Source organism: Myotis lucifugus, unplaced genomic scaffold, assembly GCF_000147115.1.
Source record: "Myotis lucifugus unplaced genomic scaffold, Myoluc2.0 scaffold_155, whole genome shotgun sequence".
Taxonomy (NCBI): domain Eukaryota; kingdom Metazoa; phylum Chordata; class Mammalia; order Chiroptera; family Vespertilionidae; genus Myotis; species Myotis lucifugus.
The window spans coordinates 2,888,257-2,915,993 of record NW_005871203.1 but is presented as its reverse complement, the minus strand read 5'-3'; the positions used below and the strand labels follow the sequence as shown (position 1 = coordinate 2,915,993).

At 43.2% G+C, this 27,737-nt stretch overlaps 1 protein-coding gene across 10 annotated transcripts in view; it reads right to left on the bottom strand.

Annotated features, from left to right (window-relative positions):
• Window positions 1-27,731, bottom strand: part of STX16 (syntaxin 16) — a 36,859-nt gene extending 9,128 nt beyond the window's left edge. For 2 of the 10 annotated variants that reach the window (XM_023759426.1, XM_023759425.1), the window contains exons 1-8: window positions 27,024-27,731; window positions 19,065-19,076; window positions 11,418-11,525; window positions 10,866-11,006; window positions 9,642-9,807; window positions 8,447-8,538; window positions 7,841-7,984; window positions 6,583-6,663 (exon numbers count right to left, since the gene is read on the bottom strand). In XM_023759426.1, the coding sequence (XP_023615194.1) occupies window positions 6,583-6,663; window positions 7,841-7,984; window positions 8,447-8,538; window positions 9,642-9,807; window positions 10,866-11,006; window positions 11,418-11,525; window positions 19,065-19,076; window positions 27,024-27,155 (876 nt within the window). In that variant the 5' untranslated portion in view covers window positions 27,156-27,731. The other 8 variants (XM_006095432.2, XM_006095434.2, XM_023759430.1 and 5 more) reach the window with 8 other exon arrangements.
• Between the last annotated feature and the right edge of the window lie 6 nt (window positions 27,732-27,737).

Genomic DNA, 27,737 nt, shown 5'->3' with positions numbered 1-27,737 from the left:
GACTGTTTGCTTTTGCCTCCACTGGCCAGGTCACTGCACAAGTCTGTGCGCCTGACTCTGGGAATGTTCCTACAGCGTAAGAAGCCTCCACCACAGACTGGTAGAATGATGTCACGGTCGGCGTGGAGTTGGGTGCAGGACACAGAGCCCACCGACCCCACGTCCTAGACCTGAGCCACTTTCTGATGAGCTGGAAGTCTCTATTCGACCCCCCAGAGCCCTCACTGGTTCACTCTAATACCCATCTTTTTGAAAGGGGTTGTTTGCCTTCCATTTCAAAACAAAACTAAACTAAAACATCAGGCAACAAGGTAAGAGGTGGCATCTGGGTGGTCAAGGGAGTTTGGAGAGAGAAAATCTAGTTTTTAAGGCTAACACAGAAACTGACCGTTCAAGGCCCACATTTACATGCAGGCACAGTGCTAAGTTCCAAAATGTAGCAACATCAAATGAACCAAGTCTGCCTAACTGTCTTAGAAGAAATGGAAACTCATAACTCATCAAAGAATCAGCACCTCCAAACCGCTATCCGACCCCCGCCACGAACTAATGACTGTCCTCCTGTGAAGCCACGTGAGCCACGTCTCTATGTGGCTCCCACATTTTGACTTAAGTAAGGGACCTGATTATCTAAATCAGTGGTTCTCAACCTTCTGGCCCTTTAAATACAGTTCCTCATGTTGTGACCCAACCATAAAATTATGTTTGTTGCTACTTCATAACTGTAATGTTGCTACTGTTATGAATCGTAATGTAAATATCTGATATGCAGGATGGTCTTAGGCGACCCCTGTGAAAGGGTCGTTCGACCGCCAAAGGGGTCGAGACCCACAGGTTGAGAACCGCCGTCTTAGAGGATGTTCAGCACTGTCAACAAGGATAACCCTACACCCAGCCTGTCCTACAGTCGCCGGGGCATTCAGGAGCAACCACCCAAAGACCCAACCTTCCAGTCACACCTGAGGGCCAGGCCCCGCGGGGTCTCCAGCCCTCTGCTCAATAGGCGATGTGCCTGGTTGTACCTGCACGCAGGTACAATCTGTGTAGCACCATTTCAAGCGTGGGCCACCAAAACTCAGTTGGAAAAAGCCCGTGAGGTTACCACGCAAGAAGCACACGCACCCTACAGAGCTGACCTCAGCAGGATAGAGGTCTTCAACACTATCACTGGTCTGGAATGTTCTTAAAGCCCATGGGGACATGCCTATCCTTGGAGTGGATTTGATTATTGAGCAGAGCCAATGGCTTGTGAGAAGTTGGGGGAATAGAATGTCCAGTTAAAAAGGAGGGGAGAGCATAGTAAGAGGGTGCTTCTGTGCTGTGACCCCTCAATAGGTGAGAACTGGTTCTTGGTATGTATATAAAGCATAGATTTTCATGAGACAATTATCTGCCTTTATGTCTACTGGAGAGCAAAGAGATTGGTTCCTTTCAAAGTGTCCACTAGATAGATAGACCTTCAGACATCGAGGCAAAGGCCTTGGGTACAAAATAGTCATCAGCCCAAATACCCTGCCACCCGCCCCCCCGCCCCCATGTGTTTGAAAAAAACATGAACCCATCATCAAAATTAACACTAGGATTGCAGGATGTTGTTAAATCTGCACAGTTGCTTTATTGTACAAAAAGTTTCCAATAACAGTAAATTAGTTTAAAAAAAGGACAAAAAAAGGCATGTTGGATAGAAGTGCTTCACTAATTGCTTTATTTAAGCACACAAGAAAAAAAAGTCTTATCTGACCAATTAGGTTGGGAGGGTTTCATTACCTTTAGGAAGCCATTAGCCAGGATACAACACTGAAAGCACTGTGTCAAAACAAATAAATAATGCTCTCTCAATTAGCAGAGAGACGTCAATCCATTAGACAAACACTGCTTCATGCCCATGGCGAAGCTACCCCCCTCCCAAATTAATAAAACCAGAGACAGTAGATTTTAGCCACAATCTGGGGTAAGATCAGGAGCTCTGGAGACCTGACAGTAAACGGTCCCATTTCTCCCCACGCCCAGGCTGACAGAGCCATCACGGAGCACGTAGAGGGGCAGGTGTCCCTGCTGGCCTCAACTCAGGGAGACGGAGGGCCCTGCCTTCCCACAGACATGGGCTTCAGCAAGGAAAGGAGCTGAAGCTTCAGGGCAGCATGACTAAGCTTCTCTCACTGCCCCTGTGCTGATCTGCCCTCAGGAAAGGCTCAACAGAGAAAGACAGTGTTCTGAGGAGCCCAGCAAGCTGGCGCACAGACTGCAGGCTGCGTCCCTCTCCAGGTCACGGTCATAGCAGCTGGGGCTTTAGCTGGCATTGCCCTGATTTCAGTCAGGATGGACGGTCCCACCACCCCAATGAGATCCTTAAAATCACTTCTAATCAGATCCATGATTTCACCCAAATGGGTTGGGAGACAAAAGCCAACCCTAATCACTCTATTCACTGAAAATATAAATAAATGGTGACCCTTTCTTAAAGGGTCACTTTCCTTCAAGGATAGTTAAGACAGCTTTAAAAGCTTTAACAGTGATCCAGTATCCCCATCAGAGACCGTCTGGGAGGGAAGCCCCTGGTCTGAGCAGCTCCACTCCTAGGAGCAGCTGGTCGTTGGGTTATGGTTGGGCGGGATGAGGACGAAGGCCTACAGCTACCCTCAACTGCTGTAGAAGCCCCACATTTCAGGGACGATCAAGGAAGGGCTGGATTTTTATTCCCAGACCTTCTTTCCTAACAAATACTTGTCAGGGAACACCATGCTATTTCCTGAAATGCCAGGGACACCTGCTGATCATTCTACGGCCACATCCGTAAAAAAAACAGTGGCTCCCCAGCGCCATCAACAACCTCGGAAGAAATGGCTGAGACAACTTGAATCTCTGGCCTGGGGTTTAAATTTCTAGCAACAACTCCAAAGTCAAATTCTAGAGTAGCATTTTACGAGACTGGTCCAAATAAAATGTAACCCATTAGAGATAAAAACAATGGAAAAGCCATAAAAAATATACAAAGACCATTAAAACTATACTTGCGTCTCAAGAGCAACTGAAAACATGAACAACTTCTGTTTTTAAAGCCATCATCACTTTCCTCATGACTCTATAGTTGGGGATCTATCTGAGCACCATATTGATAACAGGGAAGGACATGACAAAGCCCCACTTTGGTGATCTGATTCGCACTCACTTTACAAACAAGGGACTGCCTGGTCCTGCTTCCCACCACCTGCTGGAACATGCCTACTTTCTGGGCATATTAAGTGGCAATGGGGGAGCCAATAAATCACACCTCTGGTGGAATATTTTACTTTGAAATGCAGTGATGTTTGGTTAATAATTTCAGACCCAAATGGGGTGACCCATTTAGAATGGCCTCTGTGTAAATTCACAGTTCATTAAATGGTGGCTGGTTTGAACAGGTCATTATGTGGTTAGTATATGAGCAATGGATTGAGTGAGGATGGCTGGGGATGTGTGCAGGGACACACTGCCCAATTCTGGTGACATTCATGACACTGGCAAGCTTTCTTTTAATTCGAGGTTAGTTCAAATCACCAACTTTTAAATTTAGGTGGTTTTGCTCAGCAACCCCTTTTGGTTTACAGTAGAAAATATGCATAAATTTTAGATGAGGAATACTCCATTTACAATTAATTTAAACTTATGAAGCTGTTTTAACTGGCCCATCTAAATGTGTTAATTAACATCAATGATGGTTTCTTATTTTTCACACTTTGTTACTCTGATCATTAACAGTGATGGAAAAGCGAAATTAAGGTAATGGGGAATGGATTATAAATTCTTAAAGGACTTCTCAGTTTGTTTTCAACTGGAAAATATAGAGAGAAAGATGAAGAGGCATTTTTGCCTCTATCCATAAATTTTTGGTACCAAATCCTTAAAAACCAGATGGTTTTCAAAATTTTTTTCCCAGAAATGATTTTAACACGCTGCTCAGACATGATTGCTAAGAAAAATAGCTTATTCACAATAATATCGAACAGCTTGTGGAGTGCTGTAAACGTCCCACTCATTTTCTCTTTCTAAAAGATAGTGTAACTGATGACAGTGCTCCATCTCTAGTCTGCAGCAGTACCAAGGTCTTTAAATGCTCCACAATGGAGGAAAAACAGAAGCCCACTCCCCTCGCTTCAGCACTGTGCAGGAGTCCACGAGATGCTGGTGGCCACGCGGGGCCGGGCCCTCCGCAGGCAGCCAGCAGCCCAGCCCCTGGCGCCCGGATCCACGCGGCACACACAGCCCCCAGGCCGCTTAGTGAGACTTCACGCCGACGAGGACAACAATGAGGACAATAATGATGACAAATAATATTAAAATCACAAGCATCTTCCGATTCTTCTTTTGATACTGCTCTGCCTACAGAAAGAGGAGGGAAAAAAGCCGTCATTTTCCCCAAAATCAAGCCTCACTCGTTTCCAGTCCTATCCTCTGTATAGCTGACCTCTTGGCTACAGACTCCTTTATTACAACCTTCCATCAATTCACACGAATTCAGCATGCGTGGAAGGGCCCCTGACCTGGATCTACTGCCTCCCAGGAGGCACTAGTCTCCCAGGAGGCACTAATGCGGTGTGGGATCTGCCACCCAGACATAGGGTGAAGGCAAAGGTCAGCCTTCAGCCCAGACGAGCCCGCTCCCGCTCGCCGCTACTGCCACTGCCCTGAGGACCCCTCTCTCCAGGAAGGCCCTCTGGCAGGCGCACCTTCATAATGAAATCACTCTGCTGGCTAAGGGTGCCACAGCAGTGATGTGCAACCGCTGGCCCCAAACAGCTTGATTCCTACCTTCCCTGAATATGGCAACAAGGAAAACTTATCCTTTGAAATAAAACTAAGAAAGTGCTCCCCTTGGGGTCAAGTGCAGAAAGAACCCCCACCTCCCCAGATAAGTCCCTGTGCTCCTGATGACACAACACCTCCAGGCTTCACCTGCACACACCAGCCTGGCCTATTCCCAGGCGCCATGCCTGCCTGCAGAAATAAGACCAGAGGAGGGGCAGTGAAGAAGAGAGGTGTGAGGGTCTCTAACCACATCCAGAAGGGCATGCCCGCCCCGACACTATTCCGATATTTCACGGTGAAGGACAAGAAGGAGACAGACTGATGGAAATACCTGTCGTCCTTCCATGTCCCCACCACCTGACTGCAGTTCTGTTTGCTCAGTGGGTCGCCCTGCCCCCAGGACCACTCCTCCGTCAGGAGGAAACATTAGGACAGACAGGTCTTGAGAGTCCAGGGTGTGAAGTGACTCCGGAGGCTCAATCATCCTTAGGTGAGCTGCTACCAAGGAGACGGCCAGCAATGTGACGTGAGAGATAAGACGAACATGCTTACTTTTCCAAGTAACCCAGAGCACCAGGGAAGCCAAGACTAAATGATATACCTTAAAACCTCTCAGAATGATTTATAAAGGAAAACCTAAAACAAAATGTTTAGTTCCCACTAGATTTGTACACTCCTGCAGACAAGCTTTTCCCGTTACCTGTGTAATACTACAAAACATGTTTCACTAGATTTTAAGAAACTTCACGACCAATGCATAATCCCACAGCAGATCAAAACATGGGTATTACGGAGTGAGAAACTGAAGTCCGTTTTACTCTTTTAATAAACAAGACCTGGACCCCAAATGGATCTAAGTGCTTAACAAGTCCTCCGCATACAGGGCAAGCCTTCCCCTTCCTTGCTACAGGCGGACCCGAATGCCACCCCGCGCAGCGACGAGCACACCAAGAGCATGAAGGTCCCTGGGCAGACCTGGCACAGCCGCGCCGCTCTGCTAGAGGAAGGGGCTGGTTTGGGAAAAAGGATGGGACAGTGCAGTCATGAACTGGAAAAATGCTCAGGATGTGGCAGAAACACCAATGGGTCTCAAAGATGCGGGGAGATGGACAGCACTTACTTTGTGAAGTATTATATTCTTTTTAGAGAAAACATGCACCCGATCACACACGAGAGCCACTCAGCAGCGTATGGATATGTTTCCCACAAACAATTACCAGAGTTCTACAATGCTTTCCGTTTATTTTTTAAAAATATCATCAAAAATATCCCTGAAATAGCTACCTTATTAGCAAAGAATATGAGAGCTAATAACACTTCACTTCAACAAACTACTCTTTTGTCAAGGTAAGTACACAGATGTACGGTGGTAATTAACAGGGAAAATTAGATTTTTGTCTTCTCCAGGGTGATTTTCCACCAGCAATTCATCAGAAAGGTATCACGGCACGAGAGGCTGCGTCAGCAGCAAGCAAACAGGATGCTTAACCATATCTCAGCAAATGCAAATTCAACTGATTTCCTAAAACAAGAAGACTCAAAGAATGAAATGTTTTCTAAAAGGAGGAAAATAACTTCCAACCTAAGTGTGAGTGCCCTGAAAACACTAGCTACAGCAAAGGGGCGGCAGCCCACGTGGTCAGCTCTGGATGGCATGACGCCCATGTCCGCACTATCACACTGAGTGATGGCGGGCAAGAGTGCTGAAGACAGTTGTGACGGAAGACAACCCTGATGAATTTTCGATACGTGGCAACAGTTCCTCCAATCCTCAACCACTGAAAGATAAGGGATTACCTTGTGAAGCTGCTTCAAGCCGTCCTCAGTTTTGATACAGGACTGTTCAACGTTATAGTCAATTCTATCAAGGACTGTGCCCTGTGGTAATAAATGACAGTGACAGAAAATCAACTAGTGCACGTGGGGAAGTGGCCTCAGGAACCCACATGCAGATCGCGATGTCGCCATGCACAGGAGTATCTGTCTGACTGAGCCTCGCTGCCCAGGGCACGCTGGAAGCTCTAGGACCACCACCCAGCAGCGTCAGGCATTCAGGGGAAGAGTGTGGTGTTGGTTGCAATCAAGTCTAGTTAATGAGGAAGAAATACTGATAAACTGAGGTTTGTCTTGGATTTTGCTACTATAGGATATGCCATATTCAGACTTACTGGTGCTTTAAAACAGATACAGTTCAGTGGAAATAGGCTCTAAGTGATGAAGGACGAGCTTCTGTACCCACCTGCTGCTTAAATACTTGGGATTCAAGAAAGCAGAGTGCTAGCTCAGTTCGACCGGTTATGATTAGAAATTGACTATCATGTCTACAGACGTCAGCACAGGTCTCCGTGGATCAGAGCAACAACAGTGAGCTCCAATCCACCATGTAAAATTTCACATCTGCCTCAAGGAGAATTTTGTTCTTAATTGTTTAATCTCTTGGTTCAGACAGAGAGCAGGGAACACTGGGCTATATGGAAGAACAGGGCTCTTAACGGAAACACGCTGCATTAGAAGAGATAGCAAGAGCAGTTCCCTGGGAACCACGGGAGTAATTAATGTAACTAGATCTTCCGTAGCCTTGACACTCCATTCTCAGCTGGTTTCAGGGGGATCAGGACCCAAATCCCTACTGGCAAGATAATAAAATACCCTAATCAGATTGTAGCAGTGAACAAACAATTTAATTCCACTTGAAAGCTAGTGGTTCCAGTCGCCATTACCCAATAACCTGCCAAAATTCGAAGGAAAGCCTTATCTCCTGCCAGAATCACTGCTGAGCCTGGGCAGCACTGCCAGGCCCCCAGGGAGGGCCTCTTACAAGCACCCCTGAGGCAGAAAACACAAGAACTTCTATTGACATTTACCTAGAGAAAAGTTTACTGTTTTAAAATGAAAAATGGAAGTGGTATACATATATAATTTGCATATACATGCATACATTGGGCGAAGAGGTTATTATTTTTTTCCTGATAGGAGTGCAGAGTCAACCAAGTTTGGAGAAGGACCAGATTTTATGGTAGAAAAACCCATTGAGGAGGAAGGTAAACTGACGTACCTGCTCTACAATCATTGCTCCTAAGTCCCTAAAGATCTCATTTAGGTCAGAAATCGACTGCACAATCTGCTGGATCTCCCGCTCCCTCTCCTCCACCATCAGTGTGTTCTGGTCCAGGAGCACCAGCTGGTCATCTGTGAAACCCTAGTAGAAAGGAGTACAGAATCCACATGTTAGATTGCCCCCTGGAGAAAGCTTTGGTGTACCATTTTAGACATAATTTAAAGAAAATGATACCTAAAAACATTTCTATAAAGCACATAAACACTTATTTTTCCCTAAAAGGAAAAACCCAAATTCCCATAGCAAGCGGGACCTAAAGCAGGACTGGTAAAAGCAGAACGCCTGGAGAGAACCTCCTGCCTGCGGCCACGCAAGGCCTGGCTAGCAGAACCTGGGGGAGAGCCATGCGTATCTCTCCCCAAGTCCAGAAGGGAATTACAAGGGCTCCCTGAAGCCTTTGGAAGGAAGAAGGTATGGCCCATGACTGTCCGCCAGCCTGCTGTAAAATCTACTTGATGGACGAGTCACGCAGCACTAGTCCATCGCCCTGTAAAGCTACGGGTCTGTGAAGAGAAGAAAACAGAACATAGGCCCTTCACATACCCGATCATAAAGAGTATCATCGTCTCCATCATCCATCAGTGGTACTGATGTATCAAAAAAATGCTGGGATCTTTCCTCTCGGTTCTTCATGCCTATCACAGATAATTCACTTTATTTGAATATGTAAACCATCCTGGTTACTACTCCACCATTAGAAAGGGGAAATCTAGATTTAAACTCAACAGTCAAAATGGAGATATTCTCAGCAGCTTTGGGGAGGGGAGGGCATTAAAGATTATAAACATACAACATGTGAAAGACCAAATGACACTGTAAATGTGTATAGTTCACTTGATGCCAAGTGAATGACAAAATGACAGAACCATCTGAGAATCTCTAAGTGGAGCGAAATATTTAATCTAACTGCTGCTACAAAACATTAAAAAAAACTCCAATATTTTTCTCTAGAAGCATCTCTAGTACGAGTTCCAAATGGCCTTAAATAAAATTTTAGGAGTAACAAAACTAAAATACAAAGATGCAGTTGTAGAGGAAGGGAGGACTAGGCCGCTGGAGTATGTGGGGATGTTACTGATGCCAATGGTGGTAAAGAAAACAACAGTTTGTAGGGAACCCTGACCAATTCTTTGGAATCACATCTCTTTACTAGCGGTCGTTCTCAACCTTCTGACCCTTTAAATACAGTTCCTCATGTTGTGACCCAACCATAACATTATTTTCGTTGCTACTTCATAACTGTAATGTTGCTACTATTATGAATCGTAATCTGATATGCGGGATGGTCTTAGGCGATCCCTGTGAAAGGGTGGGTCAACCAACAAAGGGGTTGGGAGCCACAGGTTGAGAACCGCTGCTAGAGTCACGAGACCCAGCCTAAAGCAGTGTTGAAACTCCTCCCACACACAAAGGTGCCGGCCCCTCAAAGACCTGGGTTGCTATGGAAACACGGAGCTTTAATACGATTAGGACGGGTTTTACCTATTAATTACCAGCTCCCCATTCCAACACCTAGAAAGCTACAGGTTTTCACATGGTGTGGGTTGAATTTCAAGTTCTTTAAGCTTGACACCTAGTAAGTTTTGTCTTCTTAGCTATGCACTACATGACACCACCCGGGCCTCCATGGGGCCGGTGTCACACAGGGGTGGCACAGTTAATGGTTCAGGGCCGAGCGGAGAACCAGTGGCCGGCAGAGAAGACCAAACAGGCGGCCAGGCCGCGGTCCCACACTCACGTCTCAGGTAGCCGGCCTGCGCGTGCCGGAAGCCGGCGGACAGCTCCTGCAGGGCCTGCGCCAGCGAGGCTACCACGTTGCGGAGCAGCCGCTCCTCCTGCTCCGAGCAGGTCCTGCGGGCCCGGCTGGGCAGCGCCTGCACCGCACGCTGGCACCTGTGGAAGAGCTGAAACGAGCCAGGAGGCCCCGTGAGGCTGAAACTCTGCTCGGACAGACCAGCACCGACAGGGCACAGGGCAAATCCACACGCAGGCCGCTGTGTGCGCAGCCCGCTGAGCTCGGATGCCCGCCCACACCCACGCCCCACTGCTCTAGCCTCCTTCTCCCCCGCTGCCCTCCTCAGAGGCACGTGCTACTCTTCCCATGTTGCAGACAAGAACCCTGGTGTGGAGGGATTCAAAGAGAATCTGGCCACTGCTCCACTGCTGGGAGCCACATCCAAACAGTACCTCACCTAGCTTCTCCTCAGCAACCCCCTCTCATCATGAGCACCCAGAAGACTTTAATAAAAAATGTAAACACTAAAGTTTAAACACTTGCCCTGACCGGTTTGGCTCAGTGGATAGAGCGTCGGCCTGCGGACTCAAGGGTCCCAGGTTCGATTCCGGTCAAGGGCATGTACCTTGGTTGCGGGCACATGCCCGGTCCGGGGAGTGCAAGAGGCAGCTGATCGATGTTTCTCTCTCATTGATGTTTCTAACTCTCTATCCCTCTCCCTTCCTCTCTGTAAGAAATCAATAAAATATATTTTAAAATAAATAAAAATAAAAAAATAAATACTGGTTATATGGCTTAACATGACTCAAATTTAGCATTTTACAAGAGGTTTTCTCCTAGGACACATTTCTCTAGGATACTAAGTTTCTCAGTCTAGGGCAGAAACTCCCAACCTCCAATTATGAGGACCACTTTTAACACAAAAAATGTTTAAACACTAGTATATGATAGAAGTTACACACATTTTAAAATCAAATGATTGAACTCAGTAATGCTCTGGGTTTAATTTTTTAAATTAATCCACAGTAGTATGTATCAACAACTGAAAGCCGCCCCCCCTCATCCAGACATGGCGCTAGTAGCGGACACCGGGAGGAGCTCAGCCTCCACTTGTACTTCCTGAACCTCAGACTGGGAAGTGAAACTGTAGGCAGACTTGCCCTTAGAGCTACACCAGCCACGGCTCCGAGGTGGTCCTGAAGGCTGGGAACTGACTTCCAGGCTCACCTGCGTGACCTCCTGGGTGGTTATCTCAATGGCGTGCTCTTGCTCACTGCTGTCATCCAGGGTGGGTCTGTTCAAATGCTGGTCATGCAGGCTGGCTAACTCCTTCATCTTCTGTTTAATCCGGCCAACATCGTACTGGATCTAAACAAATGAAATCACCAGAACTCCACTGAGCCTGCCAGGTACCTGCCTGCCACCGAGACAGTCAGTGACACTCCAGGTAGAGTTGTGTCTCCAGCCAACTTGTAGGCTGCCTGACACATGAGCAACGTTCCATTCAGAGAGCCAGAAATTCAAATACCACTCCTCCATGTTACGCATTTCTTCAATTTCTCTCTATGGTTAGGTAGTTACTGCTAAGCCAAAATCACTCACTCTCTCTCACACACACCTTTCTTGTGGTGTGCACACTGAATTAACCAAAGGCTAAAGTTTTCCTAGGACATGCATTCAAGCGTAGCCAAATCAGCTTTTATGGCAAATATCTTAAAACATGTTAATGTCACAATTACTTAAATAAATAAGATAGTGTAAAACTAATATTCAACTTACTTCATCTACTCCATCCACCCATTTAGGAGGTAACCGTTTTGTCACGCCAATCGCTGCTTCTGGATCTAAGCTAATGCCGGACACCAGAGCCATCCGGTCATCGGCAAGCTACAGGGAAATAAAGGAATGTTACAAAACCATTCAGATTCAGTTTAGCTAAGCACATGCTTACTCCCTTCTAAGTGTCTCTCCCTGAGAAAGTACAGAAATGGAGGAGCACACGCACGTGCCTGACAATCCACATGCTTTTGAGATTGCTAAGACTGGAACTGCTTTCCTAGCTTTCCATGCACCAGTTCTTAATTTTCTTGGACATACTTGTGAACATAAATTTGACTTGATCTGCCTATAGAAATATAACTAGAAAGTCAACAAAAGCTCCTTAAAAGACCTCTTAGTACTCAACAATTAATGTGATCAGACAGAAGTAAAAAACAAACAGCTAGGCTGGGATGCAAAGTACAGGATAAGGAATATAGTCAATAATATTCAAATAACTACGTAGGTGCCAGGTGGGCACTGGAAACATCAGGGGGAGCACTTTGTAAAGTATATAATTGTCTAATCCAGTGGTTCTCAACCTTCCTAATGCCGCGACCCTTTAATAGTTCCTCATGTTGTGGTGACCCCCAACCATAAAATTATTTTCGTTGCTACTTCATAACTGTAATGTTGCTACTGTTATGAATCGTAATGTAAATATCTGATATGCAGAATGTATTTAGGCGACCCCTGTGAAAGGGTCGTTCGACCCCCAAAGGGGTCGCGACCCACAGGTTGAGAACCGCTGGTCTAATCACTCAATGCTGCACACCTGAAATGAATACAAATAAAATTAGATGTAAACTGTAATTGAAAATAAAATACTAGGCAGTAAGTGGAATCAATATGCAAAGTTCAACAGCAGCAGCAGCCTTTACTTCCATACATTCAGCTTATTTTGGAAATGGTTGATCCAGTTAACTTGGCCATGAGATCATTAACCATGTGTTCAAATGTGTAAAAGAAATGCTTAAACTGTTAGCAAATTATCTACCATTTGGCAAAAGCAATCCTTACAATCTCAATGCAGTCCTACACTGTCATTTCCTTTCTTCGGTAAAATGTCCACAGACAACATTTTCACTTATTTTGAAATAATACCGATAGTCGTTGCTTATTTTACCTATATAATACCCTGCTTTAGAGAGCTCTGGAGAACGGGAAGGAAATCATGGGTTTGGGGGTTGGTTAAGTTGTTCTCTCGACTGGAGGCAATCAGCAGGAAGAAAGGCTCTTGAGGAGCCCTCCGGAGCTTAGAATTTATAAATGCCCGTTTCAAAAGATCCAAATGAGGAGGAAAACAGGATGGCAAACAGCATATAAAAGTCCTTTGTAGGTAAACACTTGTACATTTTCTAAGCCACGCTGCAAAATTGGGGGGAAGAATTTATATTGCTTTTCTCCCCCCCCCTTTCCTGCATTTATCTAAATTTACGTTTTCATTCATTCAGCAAATACTTGTTTGCTTTTTTAACAATAAAGGAACAAGACAAAAATTTTAAACCCACAGATGAAGGAGGAAATATATCACATAAGAAAAACTGAGATCAAAAGAATCCTTCAAGTAATGAGCCCTGAATTCTGAACAGGGAGTTGACTGACAGCAAAATCCCTAAAAGCAATTGGAGGTCTTGCAATGCTCCCCCTGCACCCCCGGTACAGTTCCTCAGTTCCTCAGAGCATTCTGTGGGTTCAGGAAGTGCGTATCACATACTGAAGGAATCTCGGAGAGGTGAGCCTGAGTAAGTCACCTGCATTTGCGTCATTTCAGTTTTTAAAACAAAAATGGTGCGTCAGCCACCTCCACTGCCTGGGACTCTGAGTCTGAGAGGTGGTCATCTTGTTTGTTTTTAAGAGTTCACTAATAGGAATTCTACCGACCTTTTTTTGATTTTAGTCCTCACAAAAGCTAGGTGAGCTAGGAACCTATTATTCCAATTTGTAAGTGAGGAAATTGAAACTCAGAAAAGTTAAGAACCTTGCCCAAGGCCACAAAGCTATTAGTGACAGATTAAAACCTGGTTGGCTGACTCCAGAAGCCCCATGCACTCCACCAGCTGCCAATCACTTTGACAGGCCCGTGAAATATAATTGCAATTTGCTAAGAAAATGAATCAGGACAATAAACACCCTCAGATTAAAACAACAACACAAGCCCTGCCGGTGTGGCTCAATGGTTGAGCGTTGACCCCTGAGCCAAGAGATCACTGGTTCAATTCCCAGTTAGGACATGTGCCCGGGTTGCAGACTCGATCCCCAGTGGGGGGCGTGCAGGAGGCAGCTAATCAATGATGTTTCTCTCTCATCAATGTTTCTATCTCTCGGTTCCTCTTCCTCTCTCTCTAAAGTCAATTAAAACAACAACAAAAACTACAACACAAAACAGGCCCCCACCAGGAACCACAGGACAGGCTCCCATGAACACACAAGTGTCAACAAAAGCAGCCTCTCTGACCAACTGTGGACGTAGGGACATGGTGCAGACCTCATCCACTCAGGGCAGGCACAGGCAGTGAGAGGCAGAGCTGTTTATTCCTGAGGTCCCACCGCAAAGTCACCCAGAGGTGCGACTTGTGGAGGGTACACTCACCAAGGAACAAGGGGCAAACCACATGCCCAGCTCTCAGCTTCTGCCAGCTCTACAGCCGGTGCTGGACACAGAGTTGTTACCTGATTGGAGCAAAACTTGAACTTAACCTCCAACTTTTTATACAAAGCAAAACCTGAAATTGCTAAGGTCATGGGTCATAATACTGCCACTGTGGCAGTTTATTATCTAACCCACTATCATTTCACTAGAGTAATAATAATAATTTTTTGTATTTATAGTTTTTAAATTCAGGATATACTGTTTTTACTGTTTACAAATAGACATTAAACTAAAAAGATAAAGAGATATCTGCAAAGTAACTAGTATCAACTTATCTGAAACAAATGAGAAATTTTGAATCATGTATGAAAAGTCTGTTGAAGTACATTGGACTATTTAAAGCAGTACTTGAGTTTACACTTTAGATGTGGTAAGATGCCAGCCCACCGAGCTGGCCCTGGTCTGCCCACACTCTACATCAGGATCCTGCCAGTAAGACACAAGAGCTGACTCTTTGGGACTGCAAACTAAATAGGGAATAACCTGTCCCCTTTGGGACAGTCTATAGCAGCAGTCGCCAACCGGTGGTCCGTGAGGTCTGAAGGGCTGGCGACTGCTGGTCTATAGCAACAGCTCAAAATGATAATGAAATGCAGCCGACTCAGAAGAAATGTGTCATGTTTTTATTGGTGTGGCTTGTGATCTATATCACAGTTTGTACTATTTCTTTTCTTTTTTTTAAAGAGTATGTTTTTGGAAGGAAAAACATAATAGAAGATAAGTGTCAATTATTTAAAATGGGAACTAATATGAACATAAACACATTTTAAGTGCAAAATCACCCTTTCAACTTCAGAAATCTCATTTCCCATTTAAAAACCTGTTTTCTTAATCTTTTGAAGATCCAAGACATGTTGCCATCTTAGTCAATATAGACCTTTAAAAACCTGCCAGATTTTTAATTCTCTTTACTTATCCTTGCTGAACTTCAACGTAATCTCCCTCCAGATATATGATGTTGGTGATTAAAGCTTTTCTTACATGAACTTCTGCTTCTGAAGTAAAAAATAAAATATTTGTTAAACAAGAAAACTTTTTAAATAAAATATTGTACTTATGAGAATTAAGAACTTACGAACTCTTGTCTCTTTGTTTTTAGTTCTGTCCTTCAAGAACTCTGGGGTGACTATCTGAGCCCACACTCATCTACCTCACCCTCACCAACGCAGGAAAACCCCAGCAGATGCTCAAAACATCACACCCAACGGCTTCTTGCTAGTTTCACTAGTTATCTTTTGCCCTTGGTCCACGTTAAATGCTGACACCTGTGTCCCTGGAGAGTGCCAGGCTGTGTGGACAAGTTCTTAATCTATAGAAGGCGCACATGCACATGCACACACGCTCTTGCTGATAAATCTTGCTGTTCCAAACATACAGCCTTCCTACTTATAAAACCCTGCCTTTACGAGATGTCTGAGTTAGGGAACTGTAAGATTAAGGAAATGGCAAAGCTGCTGCTGAGATTAAGAAAGTCAGACACATACAACCCACCCCATCTAAAACAATGAACTAGGTTCAGCCACAATGCACGCTGATCAGCAGCAACACTGACAATTCCGGATCATCTGTGGCAATGAGCATTTAAAACATCCAGAAGGGACGTTGAAAACAACAGCCTAGTAACTCTCTCATCCACGTGAGACAATCCTGAGCACAAGCATAACTCCCGGGTTCAGAGGCTCCTGACTTCACTGATGGACTATTAGGCTTAACACATTGTGTGCGGGTAGTTTTTATCACGCGCTAACAGGTGGCGCGTGGCGCAGGCCATCTTTGCTAATTTTTTGCGCAAATGGCAACGTTCAGTAAAATTATGATAACTTTAGTTTACGTATTTATATGTTACCCACATTCTACTGCTAGTCTATAAAAAACCGTATTAATACGTGTCCTGCGCTCTACTTACTACCAGTCAACGTAAAACGTATACATACGTTTCCCGAATACAATTTAAGAAACCTCACTTCCTTGAGGGAGTGAACAAGCACTTGGGTGAGAGAATCGGAATGTCAGCACTACACTTTATTTTAGAGCTGTGATGCTCTTAAAATAGTGTTTATTTTCCTGATTGTGAAACAATAAATGTTCAAAATAGACACTGCTTTAAATGTGCAAAACTATAGACATAAAAAATCTGAGAATCACAGCACTCAGATATAAATGCTGCTAGTCTGATGGGCTTTCCTTGTTTTCTCAACGACTACACTCCCTTCAAAACGCTGAGAGGGAGCAATAATGACCTGCGTCACCTGGGTGCTGCACTTCCACAGACTTTGTTTTGTTAGTCCCAACAACAAACCTGCAGAGGGGATTGGGCACCACGCCCTGTTTTACAAACACAGACAGTGAGGCCCAGCTGGGTTCAGAGACTTTCTCAAAGCCACCCTCAGCAGGGTGACCAGGCAGCCCAGCCTATGGCCTCCATTTATTTCACCCTACCCTCCCCAGGCTACAGTGGTTTGGGAGTTTGACATTTATCTCTTAATTACAAGAGATAAATATTCTTATGCAGATTTTTAAAAAACCCACAACCTTGAGACAACTCCTCTTAAGATGACTGTCACCAGAAGAACGAGATTAGAGTAGAGACCAGGAGGGAAGACTGTCTGGAGACTAGGCGAGGCCTCCTCCTAGGGGACACCGCACTCAGTATTCTGCAGGACAACGAGGCTGGTATCCCCAGGATGCAGATTTTGAGTTGGTTTCAGTAGAATGACCCACTAATGTGGACAAACGACAGGAAGCCCCACATGGCTTTACTCTGGGAAGCCCAAGTGCTGCAGTCAGGAAAGCTGGCTCAGGCCTCACCTACTGGGCTGGCCTCCCATCTAACCCACACCGGGAACTGGGGCCACACTTTTACTCTTCCCAGAAGACGGCTGTTTGAAGCACCCTGCAGGCTTGGCGAAGCAAGGCTCTGGACACCATCCCCAGCACCTCTCCAGTGCCTAGCTCAGCACCTGGCACTCAGCAGTCATAACTATCCAATTATAATTAGCTGAATGAGTCAACAACAAATGGGTGGAATGAACGAATGAAGTAAATATGTCATGTACAACTCTAAAAGCTAATTCATAAAAGACACAAAGGTTGTGGACAAAGGACAAGAAGAGGCAAGTAAACTACTGAAGGGGATGAGGTGCCCAGAGTAGAGTACTGGGCTCCGTTCAGAGAACTCTAACAGCACTGGGTGTGGGGGAGAAAGTGGCGTCACTCAGGTCGCTGGTCACAGAATGTGGTCCCCTCCGAACACCCAGAAGCTCAGAGTAGGCCAAGCAGCGGGTCTGCTCGTCCCGTGAGCAGCCAGGCGGTGGAGCTTGATGCCTGAAGAGGATGAGGGAGAGCCTGAGACCAGTCAGATGGCAGACCGCTAAGGGTGACCACAGCTGTGCTTGCCCCGCGTGTGACAAGTACTCAGTGCTTCTTCAATGGAAGGCTGTTCCGTGGTCATCATTTCTCCCATCATAAACTTCCTTCTGGGACCATGAGACCCGTTTCCAAGCTGTGCAGTAAGGGGTAACATCTGCTCTAAAAGGCCTGCTCTCCATGTCCCAAGTGTCTGGTCAGCAAACCCACCACGACTGCTGTGACCCAGAGATGCTGAGGTTCATTGTGTGTGAGCTGCAGTGACCTCTGACCTCTCTGGGCCCAGTGCCCAGGCGGTACAGGCAGGAAGGTTCCTCAGGCAGGCATGGCCATGGCACGGGGCTCAGTGAGCCACCAGCTGAGGGCTTCTTTATAAATACTAATTGTTTCTTAATGACTCAAGTAATACTTGCAGGTGGTTAAAAAATATATATCCAACCTAAGGAAAAAGTTTGCAATACAAAGGAAGTTTCTCTTCCCTCCCAGCCTTTTCCTGTAAGGTATCCACTGTTAACAGTTCCTTGTGTCTCTTCTCAGAAAGTTTCTATGAACACACAAGCATAAATGTGAGTTATTTTTCTTAAACATAAAAAAAGGAGGGGGGCCTCACAGTGTCCACACTATTTTGCATCAGACCCTTGGCACTGAGCGCCCATGGGGAGCTCACTGGGCTGCCGCCTCACACCTGGAAGAGCAGTAGAGATGCTGATGTACTTAGCCAGTTCTCAGGGAGGGACTCAGTTGTGCCAGTCTATGGTCATTATCAACTAGTTAAAGTTTTTAGAACTTACTGGTAGATCTTAATCTACAAATGAGGAACCTCCTTGTTTTTGAAGACAGTCGCCCTAATCCCACCTCACTGTTCATTCTTCTAAATTAATCTAACCAAAATAAACAACACTCCCCCCAATTACTCTTTCTAAAAGGTCTACACTCAGGAAAAACATTTTTACCCCTTCATCACTGAAGCAGGTAACAGAAGCACACAAAATTAACAAGCTCAGTTCAACTCCCCTTTTCCTCAACTCTTTTACAAGCTACTAGAACAAAGCCCTATGGGTATGTCCTCTCCCCATCTTCTGGGAGACTAAGCTAGGGGGCAGGGAGGGGATCCTGAGTGATCTGTCCAGTCAAGGCAGCAATGACCTTGAAGAGCCCTTAGAAGCAGTGGCTGGCCTCCTCCTTCCTCCTTCTCTTCCCTTAGGGTTTTCCCCAGAAGCAGGTCCTTCACACTCCACCTGAGCAACTTCTCAGAAAATCAAGGCAGTTACACTCATGACCCTAAAAACAACTTGGCTTATTAATAAGTTCAAGGAAATGTTCAACCTGTCCTGCTTCCCAAGTTGAGTCACTTTCCCAAGAGTAGTAAATACTGTTCCCAGCCTTTCTCTAAATCATCAATTCACCTGGTGTGAAAATATATTCAATAAATCCTAGGTGTTAAATTATTAAACACAGCAATTTTAAGTAATCAAAACAAATGCTAAAATGTGTGTGAGCTCTGTTAGCATTTTATATATGACCAGAGACTTCAGAAAAACAGGCATAATTTCATGAATTAACATACAAAAATATTCAAAACACAATACCTCATCCAGCTCCTGAAGAGATATGTCGGTCCCAAGAGTCCCATCCAGTTAGGGACAGCAAAGAGAAAGCAGGATGGGGACAGACAGACAGATAAGGTATGGTCAGTTGAGAAAGCACTGAGATTTAAAATAACTCTAAAGCTGACTAAAAATAAAGATCCACTAACCAAGGCATTTAAACAATCTCCCCACTATGATTCTTCCTTTTTTTTTTTTTTTATAAAAAAGCTACATAAATATGTTTTTTATTTTTATTTACTGTGATTGTTGTTTTGGAAGTAATAGGAAACATACAATGCATAGTTGTAAAAATTAAAACACAATAGAAACAAGTAAAACACACTTGCTTTAGTTTCACTAAAATGTAATGCTCATCTGTTTCATAAATGTCAACTATTACATACAATATTCTAAATTCCCCCTAGGAAGAGAAAATAGGAGAGCAACGCTGAAATGCAATTTTACCGTGTCAAATGCATGTATATTTTAACATGTAAATCAGCCCTGCAAATGCAGCAAAATTAGAAAATGAACAACCAACAAAAATTGTCGATGGCTGTATTTAGATAATAGTTGAGTGACCACATATGTGAGGTCTGCACAAATTCAATCCCGCAGCCCGAGCTTTCCCCGCGGTAACAAGCAAGCCGAGAAACCGCTCTTCCCCGGAGAGAGACACAGGTGGTAAAAGCAGAGAAAAACTCTCCCCATTTGCTTGGCATATGTTACTATTAGTCTAGAAAGCACGCTTATTTATAAAGCTATTATAAAAGCAAGTAAACAAAACAAAAACAGGGAAGGAGAAAAAAAATTTTCAGGGGTAGTAGGAAGGAAGCAGCCCCGGCACCCAAAGAATTAAGTTTCAATTGAAAACTAAAGGTTCTTTTTCAGATCAACGTGGAACTCCATCTTCTGAATTGACATATACTAATGATAGATAATTTAAGCAGCTAGCTCTTTTTTTTTCTTCACAGTATTGATCCCTGAAATAATTAATGATGAATTTCAATAATCAACTGTGTTGATTGTTTTTAATGCTTAGCAGTAAATTCAGAAAAACACACACAAAAACATAACTTCCTATTTAAAAATTAATAGTGCAAATGAAACTGGTCTATCAGAGCCAAAATATATTAAACAATGAGAGCAATAAAAATGTAATTAAACACTCCTCTATGTAAAAATTCAATTAGTTGACATGCTATAGAAAGCTGAGCGTCCTCTGTGTGCCTTCCACAATTTGTTATGACAGTAAAAGAGAACTACACACCCTGCCATAATTGTGGGATGGAAGATATTAATAGAGAAGATAGTGTCAAATGGAAATCTGAATTAATTACCTTTTACTTTAAGAAGAAAAGAAAATGTTTGTATTTTTTAAACATAACATTTTCAGCAACAAAGCATTTAAGTGTTTTTTATTACTGGAAAAAGACACAGGCAAAGCCCCAACTTCGGTGTCTCATGTGCACATCCGCCGTTTTGCAGCGGCTTCTGGCCTCGGCTTTGAACAGTGTTATTACTGCAAAACATGGTTGAGGTTTCCGCTACACGTGCGCCTGTCCTCTCCCGTTATTAACCAAGCACACACCCTAATCCTTGGTTTCTACAATTATTAGCTGATAAGAGGTGGGATCAGAGTCATGGGCTAGATACAACTCTATTTTTTACAAATAAGAAAACCAAGCTTCAGAATGTATAAATCCATTTCCCCAAAGCCACAGAGCTTGGTACTGCGGGCTGACATGGGGACAGACCCAGGTGTTCAGGCCTCTTCCCACCTCACCATCCAACTTCTCCATTCAGGGAATTACAAGTGATAGGCAGCCACCATTACAGCATATCGGAAATTAAATTCAGAAGGTCATCTCTTCGAAGGAACCCCACTCCCACCCAAATCTGCTACTTAAAAAACAAAGAATTTCAACCCCCAACCCCACCAAATTCCAGAAAAGTTTATCAAGACTCGAAGTAAAACATTTAGAATTGCCATGAGGAAAAACCAAAATACAGCCAAATGAAAACACATTACTACGCATCATCACCTTCTAAATCTTTATAATGTCTAAATCTAGGTTTCTGACCTGCCAATGGCATGCAATCAAGAAAATATTGAAAACTCCAAGTAGCATGTGGAATTTATAGTCTAAAGAACTTTCTACATAAAACTGAAAAATAAGTGGAAACCCATCTGTGTTTATTCAGGAAGTCTGGAAAAGTTGAGTAAAATGAATTGGAAATTCAAGTCTATGCTATAGTGATATTTACTTTATTTCCATTACTGCCAAAATAAAAGTTTGCTTCACTTTTATCCAACAAAGTACCCTTATTCTCAAGTAAGCCTTGCTGCTCAAATTGAATCTTTAGAAACAAAAAAGCAAACAGATCTAAAGAGAAATATACAATGATTTCATACTTGGATTCTAAAAGCAGAGAACTAATTTCCCAACAGACTCAGTCTGGACTGAAACTTAGAACCTTCAATATGCAAGTTAAAATGGACTATATATGGTTGTAAAGTGAGATAAAGAAAGATGCTTTCTTATTTTTAAGGAAAAAGCAAGCAAACAAACTAACAAAAAAATGGGTCCTTGCAATTTCCAGGATCTGCAGCATCAGCCCTGGGAAAACAGCAGTGCTATGGTGCCCACTAGGGCAGCACAGGGCTCTGGGAGCCAGGTTTGCCCGAGTTCCATCCCAGCTCCCGGGCCTATTAGGTGACACTGGGCAAGATTCCCAACTCTTCTAAACCTCAGTTTCCTTGTCTATATCATGAGAAAAACAGCAGCACCTACTTGATACAGCTCTGTGAGGATAAATTGGGGCTGGACATGCAAAAAGACTTAGCCCAATACTAGGCACATAGTAAATGCTCAATAAATCTTAGCTAATAATATCATAGTCAAGACTGAAGGACCTCAGGTTTCTTATAACCATAGTTAATCCTTTGTTTTTCCCCCAAAGCATACCATGTTTTATTAAAAATAATGTGCTTGTTTCAAACTAATCTAAGACCAATTAACTCTAGCTTCCATTTATAGATTGTGCATTATTTTAAAGCAGAGAATAGATTAGGCAGTAAACACTAACAAAGTAGCTGCAATCTCTCCATTAGATCATTCTGGGAGATCAAGAGAAACCGTATAGGTCACAGGGCACCTCATCAGATCAGAAAAGCAACTCCATATCTACTTTTCATTCATTCATTCAAAACCTTAAACATTTTTTGAATGATTATTTAACTTTGTAAATTCATTTCAGCTTCTTAAAGCCAAACTGCCTGTAACTACTTGAATTAGGTACTACCTTAAAACCTGCATTTGGCTGATATAATGTCAAAATATTTTTGCATAGTATTGGGTTTACTTCTAAGGATTTTTGCTGGTAACATTGGGCTAACTGGGCCGCAGCATTATTGTGGACTATGGGTTTCTCCATTACAAATTGAAAGCTAAGGCTGTGTGCCTTGGTCAGAGAAGAAACAATGTAATAAAACAGAACTTGAAGAAGCATTAATGAATCCATAGGGCCACTAGAAACCACCTAACTCAAACCCATCAATTTAAAAATAAGGCAAAAGATAGCCAGAGATTGAAAGCTTGCCTAAAGACACGTTCTGAGTCAGGGCCAGGGCCATGGGACTTAGCCCTAAATTCCTGGAATTAGAGTCCAATGCTCCTTCCTTTATTTCATGCTGCCCCGAGGCATAACCATGATGGTGGACCCAAAACTGAGGCCTAAACAGAATGAATGAGAAATGCCAACAACTGCACTTTGCTGATAGTCTAAAAATCAACCCCTAGTCTGCTTTTAACAATTAGTCTGCTTTTATCAATACAACCAAGAATACAATTAAGTGGAATTTTGTTCAGTTCTGGGTGTTGAACTTAAAAAGGACACAAAAAATTGTACTTCATTCACTGGCAAGAAATTTAACCTCTTCGTCTGAGCCGGGATGGCTGAGCTAGAGAAATCTCCCGGGAACAAGGAGCCTGCAGGGTTGTCATGCAGAAGAATGAAGAGACCCTAAAGGCCAGAACCTGGGCTAGAGCCCCAGGATGCACAATACAGGCCAGGTTGGGGTTAAATGAGGCAAATATATATACATATATACATATTTTTTTGCAAGTACAAACGGTGGACTGAGCGGCTGCTGGAATTTCTTATCGCCATCACAGAACGTGGTCAAGAAAGGCAGGCATAGGGATTTATCACAGCCAGGCGTGTTGGGTCAAATGACCTTTAGGTCCCTTCTGGCCCCTAGGACTTATTGTTTGACACTGCACATTTCCTTGAATTGCTGTGACATATTTGCCTGAATGCTGAATAAATCTGTCTTAGTATGCACATATAGGTACCCACAATAACTCCACCATCATCACCAAACAGCCTCCATTATTTTCCCCTGAAATTAGGATGCAAAAAATGCATATTTAAATGTTTTGAATTATAGGGTTTTAGCCATGCATTGTTTCATCCTGTGTGGGATACACACACCAATTTATAACCAATTTCCACAGCATTTTCCTTAAATAAGGATGTGGAAATTCAAGTTTAAAACTAAAAAACCAAAACCTCTTACTTTAGATGTCATTTATTTTCAGTTGTGGGAGATAACAAACACACACACCAAAATAAATGTCTACAGCTTGTTCTTCTAACTAGGAACTAGAAATTTCAGGTTCTGATTTTTTAAATTAAGTTAAACTCTAGAGTTTAGTTACTTCCTTTTTAATTACTTGAGTTTTAGATATTTACAAATTGTCTTCTTTTAATGGTTTTGCGCATGTTAACATAATAGATGTATATATATTTTAAGTTTTTACTTATAATTTTCAAGCATACAGAAAAGTATAAAAATGGTATAAACTGTCTGATCTAATTATTACTATGAATAATAATAAAATCTTATGTCACCCAATGTTTCAGGGTGTTTTGAACCTTATAAAAATTTAAAAAGCAATTTAAAAACAATGTTTTTCAATCAATTAAAACCGATACCTTAGAAACATGATCATTACAATTAGTAACACTTTTGCCTTATTTTTTTCCTTTATGTGGGGGTGTAAAACTATAAAATAAGTGATATTGTGACATTTCACCACTAAAAATTTCAGCAGGCTTCTTTAACAAAATTAAAAATTAAGTCAATTAATCAGTTTAATTAATAATTTCCTAAAAATATCACCTAAAACCCAGCCCATATTCAAATTTGACAGATATAGTTTAACTTGCTATATGGTTTTGAAATTTACAGTCAGAAATGAGATCTAAAAATTTTAGGAGGTAGATATGCAGTGAAAAACGTTGCATGAGTTATTCAAAGTTTAAAAAAAAAATTGTTAGAGAAGGGTTTTTCCCAAAAAAATGTTTTTAACACTTTTCCAACTTCCAGAAGTTGAAAAACTGTACTCTCTATTTAGTCATGTTAAAATCTGGCCATATTTGATTTTGTGTGTGTGTCAGAATAGTTTCTGTAGAATTAACTGTAAGCAGACTGCATATAGAATACTTCACCCCTAAACACTTCAGAAATGCATGACATGCTATGTGTTTTTTAATGCACACAATTAGAATACATATATTTATAAAATATATATACTTTTAAAAATATTATAAAATATGTTTTTTTTAAATTCTAGAATAGGCAAACCATTTTTGTTTTAACTGCCAATCTATATTTTAGATTTTCTGAATTGACTACAAAAATATTTTAAATGACCTGATTGCTTATACTGATCTTTTAAACAGTCAGACTAATAAATGTAACATTTTAAATGGTATAACTACAGAAAATATTTTTTTATGTTCAGACATAGATATGTAGTTTCAGTTTGATTTTAGAAATCTATTTTCAAGAAATTGTCTGAGTTGCCTAAAAATATCTGTACATTTTCTGACATATCTATTTTTCTAAATTGTGTACTTTAGGTATTGATTTTTAATTATTTTACTTAGGTTATATGTTTCTGACACATCTATTTTTTCAAATTGTGTAATTTAGGCATCAATTTTTAATAATTTGACTTAGCTGACATGTTTTTTTAATTGCCTAACTTAGAGAACCATTTTAAAAATCGGTCTTAGAGATGCACTTTTAAAAAGCTGCCAGTCTCAGACACCAGGTTTTTAAACTGTCTGACCTAATTATTATCATGATTAATAATTTAAAAGTGTCATGTTTCCCAACGTTTCAAGGTGTTTTTAACTTTATAAAAATTTAAAAAGCAAACAATATATTTTTCAATCAATTAAAAGTGGTATCTTAGAAACAAGGCTGAGTTTTTGTTTTTTTCCCCCGAGGTAGTATAAAGTCAAGCCATTTAAGGGCCATGCAATTTTTACATTTTCTTTAACAAAATTTTAGTTCCAATGTAGAATTTTATTCATTCAATTTCTACTCTCTAATTCCTGGCTTATTTCAGAATATTTTCAAAATTAGTGCTGAAATTACTCCGTTTCCATTTTACACTAATTTCAGTATAATAGCATTTTTTTTTCAGTTTACAAATACAAAAAAGAACCGTCAAATTCTTAAGTAAACACAAAGTAAATAAAAACCTAAACACATTCCATCCCTGTTTTCTATGATTTTTGATCTGATTACATATGATTTTATTCCTGAAACTCCTCACACGGCTTAGAATAGCTTTTTTATAGGAGCCATACGGCCAAAGACAGTTTCCACTTGTGATTTACAAACAGGAAAAACTGTCTATGTAGACAACCTGTCAATAATTAAGGCGCATGGCATAATTTTTTTCTGAAGCATTTAGATAATGTCATAAGGAAAAGAATTAAAAGGCAATACGGTCCCTAAGAGGTGAAATAAGTGTTCGATTCCCAAAGCTGTATATTTCCAGTATAATCCCCAAGAATCTGGTTTGGGGGTGACTCTATTCCCTTTCTTCAATGCTGCTTTTAGTCAAACCTGAGCTGTCTTCAGCCTGGACCCCCCTCTGACAATTAGTTTCATAACTTCACTTTTCCATTTAAGATTTTACAAAGCCGCTAATCACTGTCTTGTTCAGATCACCCAGACACCCCCCCGCCCCCGCCCCCCCCCCCGGAGCGCCCCTAATTTAACAGCAGAAAACTGAGGCTCAGAAAGGGGAAGGAAGCCTTCATCAAAACCGCACAAAAACATCAGTCATCTTTGAGCCCTCCCTATGAAGATCCTACTGCTGGGCTAAAGAAAGGTTCAGGCTAATGAAACAAACAAAACCCTGTGTGATTTGGGGTTCGTTTTCACAAACACATCGTATTTTGTTATGTTTTAAGTTCGAATGGAGGGAAAAGCTTAATTTCCTGCCCGGGAAATGGAAAACGAAGAATCTAATAGCACCTTAAAGTCTCACACACACGAGCCCCCAGGAAAAACAGGGAAGCAATTATTCACAGGGTACAGAGGGCTTCAAGGCCATTAAAGAAAACGGGAGAGAAGAAAAAAACACACAACAAAATAAAAAAAACACACACACTCCTTCCTCGTGTGGGGGCGGGTGTCGTGCATTTGCAAGGATTTGGGTCTGCGATCACGCATCCCGGCCATCAGAACCGAAGTGAGGCTCGGTACGGGGGCGGGAGGAGGGGGGGGGGAGAAGGGGGGTGAAAACAAAACGAAACAAAAAGGCTTCAGAAAGCCTCCAAATCTTCGTGCTAAAACATATGTAAATTGGAGGCGGCTGGTCGTGCAGTGACGACGGGAGGGGGAGGGGGGGCGAATCGGGAGGGTGGCGGAAGTGAGGAGAGAGAGAGCCAGGCAGAGATAGAGCAGGGACCTAAAACTGATTTTTTTTTCCTTCCCCCATCCAGGGTTACAGATGCCAAGAGACCTTGCATTTCCGTATTATTCTTATCTTTTTTTTTTTTTTTAAACAGAGAGACAGACAGACAGACAGACAGGCAGAGCCGCAGTGCACACGACGCGTGTGTCGGAGAGGCCGCCCAGGGACTCACCGCAGCATGGCTACGTGAATGCAGAGGGCTGGAGGTGGTGTGACTACTCACTTGCTCGGCTAACAGCTGCCGGTTTTGGATGGAATTATTCCGCAACAACAAGAAAGCGTCGGTTAAACGCCTGGTGGCCATGTCTCACCCCTGTGACCCCCCCGCTCAGGAGCCCCCCGCCCCACTGATCGTCCTGCTTTGTTCACTTCTCCCGGCCTGGCCTGGCCGGCCCGCCCTTCACAAAAGCTCCTTGTCAGGCCGCCGACCCCGAGCCGGGCAGGAGCAGCTCTGCACCTCGCCCAGGCGCGGAGACCCCTCCCCGAATACCATCTAGGCTTCCCAGTGGTCTGCGTCCCCCTCCCCAAGACCTGCCTTCGATCTCTAAGCACTTGAATCCCCCCAATCGTCGCCCAGCTGGCCAACGTCTGAGAGACCCCTCCCCAATCCAACCTGCGATCTACAAGCGTCTCACTCGCCAATCCCGCTCAGGGAACCCGTGAAGCCCCCTGCCCCCCTTAAGTCTCGGGGACCCTCGAAGGCCCTGGCTCCCTGGCCCTCACTGGGCTCACACACGCGTCTGGGCCGTGCTCTGGGGCCGGGGTCAGACTCAACTCCCCCCCTAGAGCAGTGGCCTAGGCCCTCTTTGGACAACGGGGCGAGGCGAGGGCCCTGAACTGCAGGGCGCCTGGTGCGGCCTCGGGGCCTGGGCTGAGCCTGCTGAGG